This window comes from Lepidochelys kempii, chromosome 4, assembly GCF_965140285.1.
Source record: "Lepidochelys kempii isolate rLepKem1 chromosome 4, rLepKem1.hap1, whole genome shotgun sequence".
Lineage (NCBI taxonomy): Eukaryota > Metazoa > Chordata > Testudines > Cheloniidae > Lepidochelys > Lepidochelys kempii.
The window spans coordinates 113236123-113256349 of NC_136383.1; the positions used below are offsets into that span (position 1 = coordinate 113236123).

The 20227-nt window shown below is 40.8% G+C and overlaps 1 protein-coding gene across 6 annotated transcripts in view; it reads left to right on the plus strand.

Moving 5' to 3' along the window:
• BOD1L1 (biorientation of chromosomes in cell division 1 like 1) overlaps positions 1-20227 on the plus strand; it is a 56835-nt gene that overhangs the window by 11868 nt on the left and 24740 nt on the right. For all 6 annotated transcript variants that reach the window (XR_012158711.2, XR_012158713.2, XR_012158714.2 and 3 more), the window contains exons 9-12: positions 1101-1176; positions 2759-8969; positions 10563-10630; positions 11632-11701. Coding sequence is in view for 3 of the 6 variants with exons in the window: in XM_073342484.2 (XP_073198585.2) it covers positions 1101-1176; positions 2759-8969; positions 10563-10630; positions 11632-11701 (6425 nt within the window). In the remaining 3 variants the exon portion in view is untranslated. The remainder of the gene's footprint in view (positions 1-1100; positions 1177-2758; positions 8970-10562; positions 10631-11631; positions 11702-20227) is intronic.

The following is a 20227-nucleotide window of genomic DNA, read 5'->3' on the forward strand; positions in this document are numbered from 1 at the left end:
TCAGTTTGGCATGGTTATTTCTTGACTAATCTGTGTTGGCTATTACTTATTACCCTATCCTCTAGGTGTTTACAAATTGATTGTTTCATAATTTGTTCCAGTATCTTTCCAGGTATTGAGGTTAGGCTGGCAAATATATAGTTCCCTGAGTCCTCTTTTGTCCTCATTTTTTAAGATAGGTACTTATGTTTTCCCTTCTCCTATTCCCAGGGACTTCACCCATCCTCCATGAATTCTAAAAGGTAATTGCTAAGGATTCTGAGATTGGTTCAGCTAGTTCCTTAAGGTGTATTTCATCAGCCCCTGCTGACTGAAATACTGACTCACAACCTCCGGGATAGCTCAGTGGTTTGAGCATTGGCCTGCTAAACCCAGGGTTGTGAGTTCAATCCTGAGGGGGCCATTTAGGGATCTGGGGCAAAAATTGGGGATTGGGCCTGCTTTGAGCAGGAGGTTGTACTAGATGACCTCCTGAGGTCCCTTCCAATCCTGATATTCTATGACTTGAATGCATTTAACTTATCTAAATATTCTTTAACATGTTCTTTCCCTATTTTGGCTTGCATTCCTCCCCCCCAATATATGGTGCAGTGCAAACTGGAATGTGTTATGCATCCTTGCAAAGAGTATCAGGACAGTCTCCAGACTTGCCTTGATTTTTAAGTCTTGAGACATACATAAGAAACCAAGTTTGTGGAAGATCAATTCAGTATTTTAAAAATTCTTTTCTGTAGAAAGCAGAAGAGTAAGGATACAGAGAGGACATTGGTTTTCGCCTGTGCTGTGGTTCTCTTTGCTCATCTGAGTTACAGGGGACACGTAGTCATACTTAACAGTACTAATACTTGTGTAGTACTTTACATTTCAAAGCACTGCACAGACATTAATTAATCTTCACAGCACATCTGTGAAGTAGGTAAGTATTGTCCACATTTTGCATATGGAGAAATAGAAGCTTACTGTGTTAAATGACTTGCCCAAGGTTATGCAGCAAGTTCTTGTTAGATGCTTTGGTGTGCAAATGTCTATTTTCTCTTAGTTCAAAACTGATAGACTAAATTGTTACGACGTTTTTCTAATGCTTTGACTGACTATTTTAGGTATGTTGAAGATAGTTGGCAAAAGAAATATGAGCATCCTGAAGAAGATTCCAAAGAAACACAAAAGACAAATGAGGTTTGTGTCATAGATCAGCTAGTAAACTTTATTTTAAATTTCATATCAAAACATTTGTTTTACTATACAGAAATTATCAAATGTCTCTATTCTGTTCATTTTTAATTGGAAAAATGATTATCTGTATATACTAAACTTCCCTACTACTAGATTAATCTTTATGAATTATTTTTCCCTCTAATTCTTTCTCTTGGTTTAATTTTCTAGCCTTGTTGTTTTAGTAATGCTGCTTCTTGGCTTTTTAGAACAGCTAGTGTAGAAAACCTTTGTAGTGTTACAATAGGTAGGAGTTAGGTAGGTTATATTATCTCTGTATTTGACATTGATGGGATACTGTGTCCAGCTCTTGCATTCATACTTCAAGAAAGACATTGAAAAATTGGAGAGGGTTCAAAGAAGAGCTATGAGAATTATAAAAGATTTGGTAAGCGTGCCTTATAGGAGAAACTCAAGAACTTCAATTTGTTTAGCTTATCAAAGAGAGGGTTAAGGGGTGATTTTTTTGATCAGTTTATGGGTGGGGAACAGAAATTTGATAACAGGGCTCTTCTTCTAGCAGACACAAATACAGTAAAAGCTGTGTTCTCTTTACCAACTGGAAAGCTCTCTAAACCAGCATTTCTGATCTTCAATAGGGTTGCCGGGTGTCCGGTTTTCGATCAGAATACCTGGTCAAAAAGGGACCCTGGCAGTTTCTATCAGCACCGTGGACCGGGCTATTAAAAGTCCAGTTGGTGCGGTGCCGGCAGGCTCCCTGTACGGCTCTGAATGGCTGCCCAGAAGTGGCGACATGTCCCTGCTGCTCCCAGGTGGAGGAACAGCCATGGGGGCTCTGTGCGCTGCCCCCTGTCCCAAGTGCTGGCTCCGCAGCTCTCACTGGCCACGAATTGTGGCCAATGGTTGCTGCGGGGGCTGCGCACAGAGTCACCTGGCCGCGCCTCCACCTAGGAGCAGCAGAGACATGCTACTACTTCTAGGGAGCCACCCGAGGTGAGCGCTGCCTGGATCCAGCATCCCAAAACCCCTCCCACACCGCAACCCCCTGCCCCGCGCCCCGTCCTTCACCTAAACTCCCTCCCAGAGCCCGCACCCCTTCCCACCGCCCAGCCCTGAGCCCCCTCCCATGCCCAAATTTCCTCCCTTTTAGTTAACTAGAATTTTTGACTTCCCAGCACCCCCATTCCGCCAACATGTTGGATAACAGCGCTTTTACTGTAACAAGATTTACAGTAAATTGAAGCTTGACAAAATCAGACTGGAAATAAGGTACAGTTTTTAATAGTGAGAGTGATTAACTGTTGGAACAGTTTACCAAAGGTTGTGAGATTCTTCATCACTAGAAATTTTTAAATCAAGATTGGATTTATTTTAAAGATAAGCTCTAGTTCAAACTGGAATTAATTCAGGGATGCCTGCTAATTCTGATTATTATTTCATATTTTTACCTATTGGGAGGGGGAAATTAATTTGGGGTTCTTACAAGGAATATTGTGTAAGTAATTATTTCAAAGATCTAAATTAAGGTGATAAATGATTCCTCAGTGTAGTAAATGTACTGATGATTTTTTTGTTGTTGTTTTAGACCTGTGAAAAAATCCCTTCAAAGGAGCTGAAGCATAATCATGGAAAAAGCGAAGTGACTAAGCCTGTTAGAAGAGTTTCAGAGTCAGTACATTCAACTGAGGAAAGCAAAAACGATCCTAAAGTGGAAAGAGAACATAAAAGAAAAACATCTACCTCTCTTCAGATAGAAGGAACGCAGCAGGACACAGAAACAAAGGATCCCAAAAAGCAGCTGGACAGAGCTGAGATTAATACTGATGAACTGCAGAGGCAGAAATATGCCTTTAAAAATGAAAAACATCTTAAAAAAGATGATACAGAAATTCAAAATTTGAGAAGTGTTCCCAAGAAAGAACTGAAATCATTTAAAGATAAAAATGAAAAAGAAAGAACTCTTTCAGAAGATAAATTGTTAGTAAAACATAAATATAAAGGAGACAGTGTACATAAAGTAAGTGATGATATTGACCTTCATTCTTTTGAGAGAAGCTTGAAAGGTGAGGATAGTGTTCAAAAACATAATCAACAAACAAAGGTTCCATCAGATGATAAATTTGAAAAAAAAAGTAAACACAGAAGTGAAAGGAAAATATCAACGACTAGCAAAGATGGAAAAAATGTTTCTGAATACACGTTAAAAAATGAAGAAATGTTGCGTAAAGAAAATAACAAAAAAGACAGACACATTTCAATAGAAAAGTCAAGAGTGGAATACAAGTCCAAAAGGTCATCAAGTGATTCTAGGCCACAGAAGGATTCTCAGGGTAATTCTAAGCAACTTGTTTCTTCATCACAGAGAAGGAGTGAAAGCTATTCAGAAGATAAAAATGAAATAGAATCAACTAATTCAGATAGTAATTTAAGGCAAGAAGATAGTATTCACAGAGATAGACGAAGATCGAAGAGTTTCTTAGAAGACAAGTTTTTGTTAAAGTCTAAATCTAAGAGTCACAGTAAACAATCCAAACCAATTGAAACAGAATTACAAGAAAGTTTTACAAAACACGAGACTATTCAGAAACCAGACAGAGATAAGAACATGGAAGAGAATGACACAGATAAACAATGCAAATCCAAGAACGAAGATAAAGTTTTTGAAGAAAGCATTGTTGATTTTGAGCTAGAAAGTGGGATGCATTCAATTTATAGTTCACAAAAAGACTTTAGCCACAGAGTTAAGTTACAAGCAGGAGAAAAGATATCTGTAAAAGAGAAAAATAAGAGTGATAAAGATTTAAGTTATTCTAAACTAGAAAGAAAGCTGTCAGTAGAAGGTCACAAAAGCAGAAACTTAAAGCATAGCAATAAGGAAATGAAGAAGAAGGAAGAGAGTAACAAATTGGAGGACAAAGATATTAAAGAAATGGACGGTAGCCATGAAAAGGTGCAAGGGATTATGATTATGGATAAAAAGTCAAGTAAGAAATTGTCTTGTGAAAATAAAAAAGGAAGCTTGTCAGCCCATGAAATGACAATGGAAGAGGAAAAATTAGCAACTGATATATTTGTAACCAGTCATATTCCGTCCACTCAAAAACCAATCAGGACTAGTGATGACTCATTACATTCTGAACAAGAAGAGCCAATGGAAGTTGATTCAGAACAGACATATGCAAAGGTACATGAAGCATCTAAAATTGAAGAAAAAAGCAGTAGTAATTCACTACTAGACATGGACTCTGAAAATACTGCAAAAGAAAATACGAACCTACAGAGTTCAAAAAATGAATTAAGAAACAGGTTGGCAGATTTCGAAGCATGTGTATCAGAGTTTCCAGCTGACAGAAATTCTGAACAAACCATTGAACATGAAAAAAATCCTGTTAAAGGAGTAGATGCACTAGATACTGTGTCCAAACAAGCTTCTGAGGAGCAAGGACCCATTAAACAGGGGGCATATCAAATGAACATTGTGTATGAAACAAGTGGTAGAATTTTACTTAATGCTCCTATTAAGGAGCAGACTTCAGAAGATGCCAGAAAACCAAAAAATTTAAAGAATAATGTCAATCCTATTGAAGAAAGTGTTTCTTTAGCAATTAATTCATCCAGACAAGATGCTTCCCATAAAAAGTCCATGGATATATGTATCTCAGACTTCACAGACTCTTTGCCTAATGTAGCTAAAGAGGAATCTCATACTTTAGATAAGATTTGTTTAAATAAAGACTCCTTTATTTTAGACAAAAATGAAACACAAACTGCAAACATGAAACAACAGGGTAGCCCTGTGCTAGGTTGTGTTATGAAAGGTGAGGTCACCATGATAGACACTGAAAAAAAAGATGGTGAGACTCCTCTAGTTGGTGAAGAAGCAGGAGGAGAGAACATGGGTGATGTAAGTATACAAGAAGGTTATGATCAAGTGACTATGGTAGATAGTGTGCAAGGAAGAAATGCATATAATGTAACTGGTGGAATAGAAGGCTTGATGACTGACCAAGCTGCAGATCATGGAGGTATAAGCATGAAAAAATCTGTCTTAATGAACCTGGGGAAAAAAGAAAATGATGAAAACTTAAATATAGGCCCTGCTGCAAAGGAAGAAAAGGGTACCATGGTGGACGTGGTCAAAAAGAGTGATGGACACAATATGGGTGACGTTGTAGAATCTTCTTTGTTGCTAGTGCCAATGAATGTTATAAGAGTTCCAGAAGAAATAATTAAAGACTCTTTTATAGTTAGTGGAGCAGAAGAAGGTGATGGCATAATAACTGACACTGAAGATAAAAATGAAAACAATGTAGTGGGCACCAGTGCAGGAAGTGTTGATCACATATACAACCGGCTAGAAACAACTGAGGCCACTGCAATAGGAACTAGCACAGAGAAAATGACTGCGAGCACTGTAATGTCCACCAGTAGAGGAGACGGGAAAGGTGAGGGTGCTGTAATACATTCTGAAAAGGAAAGTGATGCCACAACTACTTGCTCAGAAAAAGGAAGTGAGGTTACTTTAATCTGCACAAGCATAGAAGCAGATGAAGGTTTCACGACAAGCATATGGGCGAAAAGTAATGAAGGTGTCGGTTTCAGCACAGAAGCAGATGGTGAGTGTACTGTTGCAGCAGCTGAAGAAGGTGGTGGTGTTGTCACTGGAGGATTTGCAGAAACGGAAAGTTTTCTGACTAGTACAAAGGAAGGAGAAAGTGGTGAGTGCAGCATGATTTATACAGAAGAAAATGGTAGAGATTCAGTCAATGCAGGCAGAATGGAAATTGAGGATAACGTGAACGGTGCTGGGACAGAAGAAAAAGATGATGCTGTAACTAGTGCAGGCTCAGAAGAGAAGTGCAAGACTTCAACTTGCAGACGTACAGGCAAATTTGAAGGTTCTATTACCTGTATAGGTGAAACTGAAAGTGACGGTGCTGTAACCAGTGCAGGCACAGAAGCAGGTGAAGGATCCATGAGCAGCAACAATTCAGATGAATGCCAGAGCAACGTAACTGGTGCTGGCCAGTTAAAAGACAGTGAGGGTGCTGTGACTTGTACAGGTGCAGAAGAAAGAGGTCTTGGCTTCATAATTGGCCCAGTGACTGGTGTAGATGCACAAGAAGACAGTGCTGTAACTGGTGCAGGTGTCGAAATGGTCATGAACAACACCACCATGACAGGAACAAGTGCTGACAAAGGTGAAGATCCTGTAAATGGTGAAAGTACAGTGACCAGCACAGGCATAACAGCAGAAGATGATGCTGAGACTGCAGCAGTCTGCACAGGACTGGAAGATAGCAATGAAGGTTTTGCAGTTGGCTTAGATATAGAAAAATGTGGAAGTGCAATGGACAGTACAGGAGCAAAAGACGAAGCTACTATCGCTATGATCAGCATAGGGCCGTGTGACGATGAAGGCTTTGTGACTAGCACAGGTGCAAAAGAAGAGGATGAAGAAGGTGAGGGTATTGTGACCAGTACAGGAAGAGGAAATGAAGAAATAGAGCATTCTTCAACTTGTGCAGGAATAGAAGGTGAAAGTGCACTCATTTGTATAGGGTCAGAAGAAGGTGAAAGCTCCATTATCTGCATCGTTGCAGAACAAGTAGAAGCTGAGTCAGGTATGGCTGCCACAAATATAAATAAAGATGGGGTTGACAGCAATACTGGTGCAAAGAAAGAAGCTAATAGTGGCATAATCTGCGAAAGTGCAAAGGGGATAGTTGAGAGCAGCGTGACAAGTGCAAGTGTAGCAGATGAAGACGCTTTGACCCCAAATACAGAAAAAGATGAGGATGCCATGATGTCTATAGATGTTGAAGAGTATGAGGGTCTGATGACTAGTGCAGTGACAGAGAAAGATAAGGGTCAGTCTGCTGCCGCAGCTGAAGAAAAGAATGACAACAGTGCCAATGGAAATCATGGCAGAGAATGTGAGGGTCCCATAACCAGTGCAGTCACAAAGAAAGATGAGAGTCCTGCTGCTTCTACTGATGAAGAAAAAGCTAAAGGTGACGTGATCTCTACCAGTACCGTAGAAGAAGGTGATGCTCCTATGCCATGTTCAGCCACAGAAATTGAAGAAGGTTCCCTCACTGTTGCAAGAACAGATGAAAATGAAAGCACTGTGACCTTAATAGAGAAGGAAGAATTTGAGGCTCCCATGCCTAGTACAGCCACAGAATTCAAAGAGAATACATACACTGCCAGCAGTAAACAAGCAAAAGATGAGTGTACAATGATTTCCACTAGTATTGTGGAAGAATTTGAAGCTCCCATGCCCAGTGCAGCTATGGAATATAACAGTCAGGTCACTGCTGCAAGAACAGAAGAAGTGAATGAGAGTACTGTGTTTTGTATAGATATGGAGATATATGAGGTTGCCATGCCCAGTGCATCCAGTGCTAGAGATGATGATGAAAATCATCCAACTGCAAGTGGCAAAGAAGAAAAAGATGAGTGTGCTATGATTTCCACAAGTATAATGGAAGAACAAGTGATCCTCATGTCCAGTGAAGCCTCAGAGGCTAGGATTCAGCATGTTGCTGCAGGCACAGAAACAAAAACTGACACTGCCATGATCTCCACAAGTAGGGAATATTTTGAGGCTCCTGTGCCCAGTGCAGCCACACAAGATGAGGATCAACTCAGTGCTTCAGGAACAGAAGGAAGACTGGAGGCTGCCATGATCACCAGAAGTGGGACAGAAGAATGTGCAATAGTCCTGATCAGTGCAGCCACACAAGCTGAAAGTCAACTCATTGCAGCAGAAACAGAAGAAAAAGATGAGGGTTCCATGATCTCCCCAAATGCAGCAGAAGAATGTAAGGTTGTTGAGACCAGTGCAGCGAGAGATGAGCAGCGTGAGCTAACTGCTCTAAACACAGAAGGAAAAAGTGGTGGTTCTATGATTTTTGTTAGAAAGGTGGTAGAATGTGAGGCTCCAATGCTGAGAGTTGCCAGCAGCAATGAAGATCAACACATTGCTTCAAGTATAGAAGATAAAGAGGAAGGTGCTGTGATCACTCTCAGTACTATGGAAGAATGTGACAGTCTTTTCACCTTCTCAGTCATAGAAGAAAGTCAGCTCGTTGCAGCAAACACAGAAGTAAAAGATGAAAATGATGTCATCTTTAATAGTACCAAAGAAGTTGAATGCATGTCATCTACAGACCCAGAAAACAGTGATAGTTCTTTGCCTGTGGGTGGTAGAGAAGGAGATGAATGCATATTTAGGGGAGAAGAGGAGATTCATGAGGATGCTGTGATGGGAGAATCAGCAGTAGGTAGGATCACAGTAGACACTGAAGTTGCAGAAACAGCTGAGACTATAGTGAACTTCATAAGTGTAGATGAAGCCCTCTGTATGGAGATTAGTACAGAGTCTACAGTCATTGTTGGCCCTTCTACAGAGATGGATGCAAGTGATGAAAGAGCTGAAGAGTATATTCCATATGTGGAAGTTACATCAGAACCTTGTATTCCTTCAGAAGAAGCAAAAAGGAATGATGATTTTAAAAACATAGATTATAATGTTAACAGTAGCTTATTAGAAAATGACTTTTCTGAAGCAAGGACTTCACCTCCTAGAGCACAAACGCTTCCACTAGTTTCTAAATATGAAAGCAAATTGACTGTAAATACCAAGCAGGGTGAAATAACTGTAGAAGCAAAACTGGGAGAAAAGAGTGACTTCCCCGTGTCTCATATGGATAAACAATTTGAGAATGATGGCAAAAGGAACACCGTGGAAGTAGATGATTCTTTTCAACAAAATACAAGCATCAATTCAGGTAAGGTTTTCTCTTTCTCTTCCCTTCCCCACCCCCTCTGATTTATAAACTGTATGCACCTAACATACTTTTGCAGTTCCTGAATCTACATATGTAGAGGAAATTCTGTTGAAACGCCCTATAATGGTCTGTCTGCCTCTCACATTAAGTAATGTCTCTTTCCTGTCTGCTGACTTACACAGTCACAGAGGCTCACAATACAACCGCTCAAATATTACCTTTCAATATGGGATTACAGATGTTATGAATGAGATTAATGCATGCAGCAACTGACAAGCATTCAATAAAGTCTCAACACGTTCTTATAATTCATACTTTTAACAATGGTAACACACATCTGATTCCAGCTATGTATTTGTCAGTGGTCAGTTGAGACATTGCGACCTTGACATGAACTGTCACCTGGTCTACCAGCATCACAATTACTTCATTGCAGACCCAGAAGAAATTGGGCTGTAAAAGAAAGAAAGCTCTCAGATATACTGTATCTTCATTAATAGTAAAGGAAACAGAAAATACTGGTCAAGTAATTTTTTTATAAATGCTTTCTTCTTCTCTGTCAGGTTTTGTCACTAATGAAGATAGAAGAAATACATTAAACATTGTAAGACAAATTTAGTTTCCAGAAAATATGCCAAATTGACAAACCTGAAGACTGAAGTTCACTATGTATAGAATAGGGACAAGCATGGGCTATGACAATGCAAACTTCCACTCACTGCCCTGCAGATCTTCCTCAACCCTGTCTCCTCTGGGGAATACTGGGTAGTTCAATCTTCCTATTCAATTTTTGTTCTCCTCTGAAACAGCCTACATTGATGCCATTTGTACTCATTTTATTTGGTGGACTGTAACCAGTGAGTCATTTCACATAGATCATCAAGCAGCCTTCAGGTGGTAATGACTTTTGGTTAATAAGATTTTCAAAAAAGGAGTGCCTGAAGACTTCAGAATCCATATTTAAATATCTAATTAATTGACCTGATTTTCAGAGGTGTGGAGACCCTGTGGCTCCTATTTAAAGAGTGTGTCGGAGGGGAGAATCTTCAGGATATTACAAAAAGACAATCATTGCATAAATTGGAGCTATTGAATGGTAAACCTCTCTGAAAATCTGGTCATTTATTTGGGTGCCTAATTGTGGACTCAAACTCTTAACTTTAGGCATCCTTTTTTTTTTTTAAATAAAACCTTGATTTACATCCCTTAGTGTATCTCCTGAGCTATCTAGTGACTCATACAGTTTTAATGTTCTATTTAGATTTTTACATAATGAAGTCTGTTGACATTACTAACAGTATATTTAAAATAAAATGTTCAATATCTTCCATAATTTTCAAAATCAAGCAGAGAGAAACCTGGGATCCAGTGTTCTCCACCCCCAACTCTACCATCAAAATGTAAAAAAGTGAATGGGAGAGTGAACTGTATTTTGTGGGGGACAGATTATTTTCAAAATGATTAATTCATTTCATCACTGGGGTAGCTACATCGAATACATCAAGTTTATATGATGTTCCTGGGGAACAGCAGTCCTATTGCAGTTCTATACAAATTAATAAAATAATTGTTAATCTACTTATATTTCATCAGGCAAGAAAGAAACTTTACCAATCTTAACTGAAGATCTGGAACTGAAAACGAACTTGAAAACTGAAGAGGTATTTCTGGTATTTTGTAGCGATAACGTTCTCTCCTGTGTAGTTGTCCACAATCTTAAATTGAAATTTTCTTTTTTATATTTATTACTATTTACATAGAATGTGTGTGCAACTAAAACTGAATTTGAATCTTGCAAGCTTTTAAAGGGACATTCTCCAGATATTTAGCTGCAGCTTTTCAAATGACTCGTATTTAAATTGCACACATGCACCTTCCAGATTATTCAGCAGTAGAATCTGTTGCCTGTCCCAATGGTGTACTTCCCCCTTTTAAATGGCTACATAATGTCTCAATCTGTGCTTGGTTGTTTTTTTTTTTAAGGGTTGGAGTCCTATTGTGAATATGCTTATTATGATAAATAGTTCTCCTGAAAATACTTATGCATACATAAATTTTATGATCCTTAATATCCATTAGTTAAGTATTTTGAAATGAACAGATGCTACTGATGTTCATTTTCTCTTCTCCACCTTTTTGCGCTGAGCTGCAAAATCACTTGTTTTAAGAGAAATCCAGGGAAGACTGGAAAAATTGACTGTCTAAGGAAGATATTTTTTACTGCCACAACAGCTACATACTCTGGTGATAGCTACTTTAGTGGTGTATCTTCATCTATAAGTTTTTCTAATCTAGATTTATACTAAAGTACCTTCAGAGAACTTCACTTACAGGGAGAATAATCCCTAGAAACTGTATCTGGAGTTCAAGTGATTTCTCTTGAGATCTCTACATTACAATAATCCATTATTTCTGTGGCAGATTTAACAGTTAAGTAGAATTTATGGTGCTGTGCTTTTGGGTGATATAATACTGCTAATCCCCACTACTAAACTAATATGCTGTATCAATATTTGATTGAAAAGCTGTTTAAAATCTTGTAATTCAAAGATCCCTTGACTGCTTTGCTAAGGCTATACGGTGATACCTGTTACTATGGATACGAGACAGTTTTTTCCCCATAGACCTGAAGTATTTTGTTTCCGTTGTATTCTGGTTTTAGCCACAAAAGTCTAGAAGTCCAACAAGGCAAGAACTGCATGAGGAGCCCCATATTGAAGAGCGTCTAAAAGGTAGATTTATTTTGTTGTGGCTTAGTATGCCTGTTTGGTCAGTAGTGCAACCACTCTTGAAATATTTTGTCCAGTTCTCAGGTCCACAATTCAAGGAGGATATTGACAAATAGGAGCGGCTTGAGAGAAGAATCACGAGAATGAGTAAAGGATTGGAAAACATGCCTTAGTGATATACTCTCTGTTTAGCTTAACAAAAAGAAGATTAAGAAGGTGACTTGGTTACAGTCTGTTGATACCTAGATTGGGAACAAAAATTTGTTAATGAGCCCTTCAGTCTAGCAGACAAAAGTGTTTGTGGGAATGGTTGGAGCTGAAGCTAGATAAATTCAGACTGGAAATAAGGTGTAAATTTGTAACGTTTAAGATAATTAGCCTTTGGAACAATTTACTAGGGATTGTGGTAGAGTCTTCATCTCTGGCAATTTTTAGAAAAAACACTCCATCTTAGAATCATAGAATATCAGGGTTGGAAGGGACCTCAGGAGGTCATCTAGTCCAACCCCCTGCTCAAAGCAGGACCAATCCCCACTTAAATCATCCCAGCCAGGGCTTTGTCAAGCCTCACCTTAAAAACTTCTAAGGAAGGAGATTCTACCACCTCCCTAGGTAACGCATTCCAGTGTTTCACCACCCTCCTAGTGAAAAAGTTTTTCCTAATATCCAACCTAAACCTCCCCCACTGCAACTTGAGACCATTACTCCTTGTCCTGTCCTCTTCTACCACTGAGACTAGTCTAGAACCATCCTCTCTGGAACCACCTCTCAGGTAGTTGAAAGCAGCTATCAAATCCCCCCCTCATTCTTCTCTTCTGTAGACTAAACAATCCCAGTTCCCTCAGCCTCTCCTCATAAGTCATGTGTTCCAGACCCCTAATAATTTTTGTTGCCCTTCGCTGGACTCTCTCCAGTTTATCCACATCCTTCTTGTAGTGTGGGGCCCAAAACTGGACACAGTACTCCAGATGAGGCCTCACCAATGTCGAATAGAGGGGAACGATCACGTCCCTCGATCTGCTCGCTATGCCCCTACTTATACATCCCAAAATGCCATTGGCCTTCTTGGCAACAAGGGCACGCTGCTGACTCATATCCAGCTTCTCGTCCACTGTCACCCCTAGGTCCTTTTCCGCAGAACTGCTGCCTAGCCATTCGGTCCCTAGTCTGTAGCTGTGCATTGGGTTCTTCCGTCCTAAGTGCACGACCCTGCACTTATCCTTATTGAACCTCATCAGATTTCTTTTGGGCCAATCCTCCAATTTGTCTAGGTCCCTCTGTATTCTATCCCTGCCCTCCGGCTTATATACCACTCCTCCTAGTTTAGTATCATCCGCAAATTTGCTGAGGGTGCAATCCACACCATCCTCCAGATCATTTATGAAGATATTGAACAAAACCGTCCCCAGGACCGACCCCTGGGGTATTCCACTGGACACCGGCTGCCAACTAGACATGGAGCCATTGATCACTACCCGTTGAGCCCGACAATCTAGCCAGCTTTCTACCCACCTTATAGTGCATTCATCGAGCCCATACTTCCTTAACTTGCTGACAAGAATACTGTGGGAGACCGTGTCAAAAGCTTTGCTAAAGTCAAGAAACAATACATCCACTGCTTTCCCTTCATCCACAGAACCAGTAATCTCATCATAGAAGGCGATTAGATTAGTCAGGCATGACCTTCCCTTGGTGAATCCATGCTGACTGTTCCTGATCACTTTCCTCTCATGTAAGTGCTTCAGGATTGATTCTTTGAGAACCTGCTCCATGATTTTTCCGGGGACTGAGGTGAGGCTGACTGGCCTGTAGTTCCCAGGATCCTCCTTCTTCCCTTTTTTAAAGATTGGCACTACATTAGCCTTTTTCCAGTCATCTGGGACTTCCCCCGTTTGCCACGAGTTTTCAAAGATAATGGCCAATGGCTCTGCAATCACAGCCGCCAATTCCTTTAGCACTCTCGGATGCAACTCATCCGGCCCCGTGGACTTGTGCACGTCCAGCTTTTCTAAATAGTCCCTAACCACCTCTTTCTCCACAGAGGGCTGGCCATCTACTCCCCATGTTGTGATGCCCAGCGCAGCAGTCTGGGAGCTGACCTTGTTAGTGAAGACCGAGGCAAAAAAAGCATTGAGTACATTAGCTTTTTCCACATCCTCTGTCACTAGGTTGCCTCCCTTATTCAGTAAGGGGCCCACACTTTCCTTGGCTTTCTTCTTGTTGCCAATATACCTGAAGAAATCCTTCTTGTTACTCTTGACATCTCTTGCTAGCTGCAGCTCCAGGTGCGATTTGGCCCTCCTGATTTCATTCCTACATGCCCGAGCAATATTTTTATACTCTTCCCTGGTCATATATCCAACCTTCCCGTTCTTGTAAGCTTCTTTTTTATGTTTAAGATCCGCTAGGATTTCACCATTAAGCCAAGCTGGTCGCCTGCCATATTTACTATTCTTTCGACTCATCGGGATGGTTTGTCCCTGTAACCTCAACAGGGATTCCTTGAAATACAGCCAGCTCTCCTGGACTCCTTTCCCCTTCATGTTAGTCCCCCAGGGGATCCTACCCATCCGTTCCCTGAGGGAGTCGAAGTCTGCTTTTCTGAAGTCCAGGGTCCGTATCCTGCTGCTTACCTTTCTTCCCTGTGTCAGGATCCTGAACTCAACCAACTCATGGTCACTGCCTCCCAGATTCCCATCCACTTTTGCTTACCCTACTAATTCTTCCCGGTTTGTGAGCAGCAGGTCAAGAAAAGCTGCCCCCCAGTTGGCTCCTCTAGCACTTGCACCAGGAAATTGTCCCCTATGCTTTCCAAAAACTTCCTGGATTGTCTATGCACCGCTGTATTGCTCTCCCAGCAGATATCAGGAAAATTAAAGTCACCCATGAGAACCAGGGCATGCGATCTAGTAGCTTCTGCGAGTTGCCAGAAGAAAGCCTCATCCACCTCATCCGCCTGGTCCGGTGGTCTATCGCAGACTCCCACCACTATATCACTCTTGTTGCTCACACTTCTAAACTTAATCCAGAGACACTCAGGTTTTTCTGCAGTTTCGTACCGGAGCTCTGAGCAGTCATACTGCTCCCTTACATACAGTGCTACTCCCCTACCTTTTCTGCCCTGCCTGTCCTTCCTGAACAGTTCATAACCATCCATGACAGTACTCCAGTCATGTGAGTTATCCCACCAAGTCTCTGTTATTCCAATCACGTCATAATTCCTTGACATCACCAGGACCTCCAGTTCTCCCTGCTTGTTTCCAAGGCTTTGTGCATTCGTATATAAGCACTTGAGATAACCTGCTGATCGCCCCTCATTCTCAATATGAGGCAGGAGCCCTCCCCTCACAGACGTTCCTGCCTGTGCTTCCTCCCGGTATCCCGCTTTCCCACTTACCTCAGGGCTTTGGTCTCCCTCCCCCGGTGAACCTAGTTTAAAGCCCTCCTCACTAGGTTAGCCAGCCTGCTCGCAAAGATGCTCTTCCCTCTCTTCGTAAGATGGAGCCCGTCTCTGCCCAGCACTCCTCCTTCATGGAACACCATCCCATGGTCAAAGAATCCAAAGCCTTCTCTCCGACACCACCTGCATAGCCATTCGTTGACTTCCACGATTTGACGGTCCCTACCCAGGCCTTTTCCTTCCACAGGGAGGATGGACGAGAACACCACTTGCGCCTCAAACTCCTTTATCCTTCTTCCCAGAGCCACGTAGTCCGCAGTGATCCACTCAAGGTCATTCTTGGCAGTATCATTGGTGCCCACGTGGAGAAGCAGGATGGGGTAGTGATCCGAGGGCTTGATGAGTCTCGGCAGTCTCTCCGTCACATCGTGAATCTTAGCCCCTGGCAAGCAGCAGACTTCTCGGTTTTCCCGGTCAGGGCAGCAGATAGATGACTCAGTCCCCCAGAGGAGAGAGTCCCCGACCACCACCACCCGCCTCCTTCTCTTGGGAGTGGTGGTCGTGGAACCCCCAATCTCAGGACAGTGCATCTCATGCCTTCCACCCAGCGGAGTCTCCTTCTGCTTTCTCCCCCCAGACATATCATCTGGTCCACTCTCTGCAATGGTACCTGTGGAGAGAGCATGAAAGCGGTTTGAACCTGGAAGGGTCAAGAAAACTTGCTTTTATTATGTAACTAGAATGGTTCAATAAAGCAGGCCCCAAGAGGAGAAGTTAATGGAAACTTCTGGGTGTGAATTAACTGAAGAGTGAAGGGGGGAAACTGAGCCTGGGGTGACTGTATTGCCATATCGTTTGGTGGCCAGCTCTGAGCCACACTTTTCAGTGGAATAGAATAAATACATTGGGTTGGGGGTTGGAAACATGCTATTGTAACATGACAAAAGTGGCTTATCCTATTCATTTGTACTGAATGGAAATAGCCTTTCTAAAAGGTTAAATCAGAGCATCAAAGTACATCAGTAATACACTAGAAATTTGCTTCATAAATCTTCAGACTTCTATTAATGCTTCTATTAATTGCTTGAGACAACCATCTCAGAGGTGGTTTTTCTCTCTCTCATTTCCACCCCCTTATTTCCCATGTTGGCCTCTACGGAAGATTTCTAATTGCATGCAGGTTACAAACTGTTAATGTTCTCAAAATGTTGTCAGTATTCAGGTAAAATACAGCGACCTTCCCAAAGGGATGTAGGACTAAACTTAGAATGTCCTTGTTTTTAGTGTTTTAACAAGTCCTTTGCAGAGATGGTACTAGTAATTGCATTTCTATTTTGGCTGAGTCACAGTGTCTTGTTAGTACTGGCTTCAGAGGAAGATTTCATGTGTCTTCCCTACTAGCCAGAAGATACCAAGTTCATATCCATTTGCCATAGTTTGAAGAGCATTCATAAGTTGAATGATGGGAAAACTGTATTTTCTCAAGTTAAAGGCTGAGTTATTTTTAGGACTATGTGACTTGTTAGAAATCTCTTCCACTGCAAATGTTTCTGCACTCACTTAATTCCTTCTCCAAGCATTATTTTCAAATATTTATTGCAGTTGTTTTGTTATGCCTATAAGGCTGAAAAAGAACAGTACTACCTAGAATGTTTTTATATTTTTCCTGTCTTTTTGTTGGGGTTTGTGCTCCAGGTAGTTTTGTAAGGACATTTGCCACATGACTTAGAAACGGAGATCATCTTCAATTATTGCAACAACTAGATAACAAGACTAAGTTGAATTACAAAAGATAACAGGGATAACACTGTGCATGGCACTGTCCAAGGAAATTAAAGACACAGTCCCTTCCCCTAATAGTTTAGAGTTGAAGGCCTAGAGTCAGTGAAGTGTTATGGCTAGGTATACAGTTACCCCCTCCCATGTTGATTTTGAAGCCAGCTGGACCCTTAGGTAGGATTAGAACTCAGGTGAGTTAGGAGAGGTTAGACTAGATAACCTTTGCAGTCCTTTCTAACCCTATGATTCTATACTTCTATGTGAGGTAGGGAAGGATAACTTGACAAGGGGAGCAGAGAGGTACGTTTACCTAAAATAGAATATGGGGGTTTAAGTCGATTCTAAATATAGGTAAGTAGGTAGATATAGACTTTAATAATCTATCTGTTTCCATGGTGTTGAGTAACATGGCAGAGCCTTTAAGCCCTCAGCTAACCTACTTCTATAGCAGAATTTTTTTCTGCTTCTATTTGTGTTCTTCCACCACTTACCAAAAAAAAAAATAAAGCCCTTCCTCAAAAACAGAATAAAAGTAGCCATAATTATTAACATGATTCAGGCCTAAGGATCCCAATCCTACCAGGATCTCTGCAGGGGCATACCCACTACACCTATGTGGATCCCCATCAAAGTCAGTGAGACTCCTCATAGGACAGAAGTCTGCCTCCTTGGAACTCATTACAAGAGTTAGAAGGAAATTAGAAATCCAGGTCCCTTCCTTGTATGCAACATACTTTTTTTTTTTAATTACCAGTACTTATTTTGAAAAATCATCATCAGGCCTCACGTGACATTTGATTTGTCCAGGAAGAGTTTTTTATCTGCTGATCCTAAATTCTTAAAAATTGTTTATTTTGAAAATAAAATGATCAAAGGAGAAATGGAACACTTCACAAGTGTGTATGAAAGTCTGATTATGTGGTGCTGGTTAATATAAAAAAATGTGCAATCGTGGTATTGAAGGTTTTGACCAGTGCTTCATAGAGACCATCATGTCTACTACTTAGATGGCAAGGTCACAGTGTACACTGGTTTCAGAGTAACAGCCGTGTTAGTCTGTATTCGCAAAAAGAAAAGGAGTACTTGTGGCACCTTAGAGACTAACCAATTTATTTGAGCATGAGCTTTCGTGAGCTACAGCTCACTTCATCGGATGCATACCGTGGAAACTGCAGCAGACTTTATATACACACAGAGAATATGAAACAATACCTCCTCCCACCCCACTCTCCTGCTGGTAATAGCTTGTCTAAAGTGATCATCAGGTTGGGCCATTTCCAGCACAAATCCAGGTTTTCTCACCCTCCACCCCCCCACACAAATTCACTCTCCTGCTCGTGATAGCCCATCCAAAGTGACAACTCTTTACACAATGTGCATGATAATCAAGTTGGGCCATTTCCTGCACAAATCCAGGTTCTCTCACACACACCCCCCCACCCCCATACACCCACAAACTCACTCTCCTGCTGGTAATAGCTCATCCAAACTGACCACTCTCCAAGTTTAAATCCAAGTTAAACCAGAACATCTGGGGGGGGGGGGTAGGAAAAAACAAGGGGAAATAGGCTACCTTGCATAATGACTTAGCCACTCCCAGTCTCTATTTAAGCCTAAATTAATAGTATCGAATTTGCAAATGAATTGTGTACACTGGGTGATTGCCACTCATGCAGTGCTTAAATTCTGTGTAGACCTGTAAGGTTCTAAATTACAAGATCTGCAAATTCCTACTGACATGAGATTAGGTATAAATGGAATTATAGATTTAGTCTTCAGGGGATCAAATTTACCCAGACAGCTTTAAGGATGTAAAAACTTTTGCTTCATAAATGCATATAAGGAAATAGGCATTGCTCAAATATGCATTTACACAAAGGTTTTTAAACCGTGAATATTGGCTGCAGGGTATTATCTTCAGAGGACCAATTTTTCTTTCGGTGTTTTTCGGGTTTTTGTTAGAATAAATGGACACAAATCAGATGTCAAGAATTATAACATTCATAAACCAGTCGGAGAACACTTCAATCTCTCTGGTCACGCAATTACAGACATGAAGGTCGCTATCTTAAAACAAAAAAACTTCAAATCCAGACTCCAGCGAGAAACTGCTGAATTGGAATTCATTTGCAAATTGGATACTATTAATTTAGGCTTAAATAGAGACTGGGAGTGGCTAAGTCATTATGCAAGGTAGCCTATTTCCCCTTGTTTTTTCCTACACCCCCTCCCCCCCCCCCCCCCCAGGCGTTCTGGTTAAACTTGGATTTATGCTGGAAATGGCCCACCTTGATTATCATACACATTGTAAAGAGTGTGGTCACTTTAGATAAGCTATTACCAGCAGGAGAGTGGGGTGGGAGGAGGTATTGTTTCATGGGCTCTGTGTATATAATGTCTTCTGCAGTTTCCACAGTATGCATCCGATGAAGTGAGCTGTAGCTCACGAAAGCTTATGCTCAAATAAATTGGTTAGTCTCTAAGGTGCCCCAAGTACTCCTTTTCTTTTTGGGTTTTTGTTTGTTTGTTTTTACTGGTCTCAGGCTACCACGCTAATTTGTCCTTTGAGATTGCTGTACTTTTTAACATGCACTTCAAAACACTTAGTTACTCAGTCATCCAGACACACAGTACTTAGTTTAAAATGTGTGGACTGAACTGGCTAAAGTAGTCTTTCATAATGTAAAATGTTTCACAAAAGAATCCCTTTGTTGTGTAAATCATGTTAGATATGACACATATGCAAGATTTTAATGCTTTGTTGTTCTGGGTAGAGTTTTTTTTAAATAATCTCTTTGCTGTGTTTGGTATAGTTCAACATACGTAAAAGGAAGTTGTTTAAAAGACAAATGTGTATTCTGTCACTGTTGAGTATGAACAGCAGACACAGTAGTTTAGTAGTCCAAGATTCCAAGGAATGTAAACATATCATTGCTGTTTGAGTGGCTAGGATCTAACTCTTCAATTGACAGTGCTTTTAAAAATTGAAAAATACCATTTTGCAATCTAAGGGTGTAACCGTATAAAGTTTGACTATGTGGAATACTTTTAAACAGATTAACAGTGTTGCCACCACAGATCATTTAAATTATGCTGGATACTGGCTCTTGTATCCTAAATGTAGGATAGGAAACTTAAATTGCGTGGAATGCTCTTAGTTGTTTTAAACTTTTAATATGAAAATATGAAGTCGGTGCTTCAGGGACCAGATTTTCAAAAGTGCTCAGCACCTACAGATGGTAACAGCTTTCAAAAAGATTTCAGCTCTCATTTACACATCTGTACAAAATGGCCAGATCTTAAAAAATGCTCTAGACCCCAGCCACTCCTATAGTTCCCTGTCAGGAAGC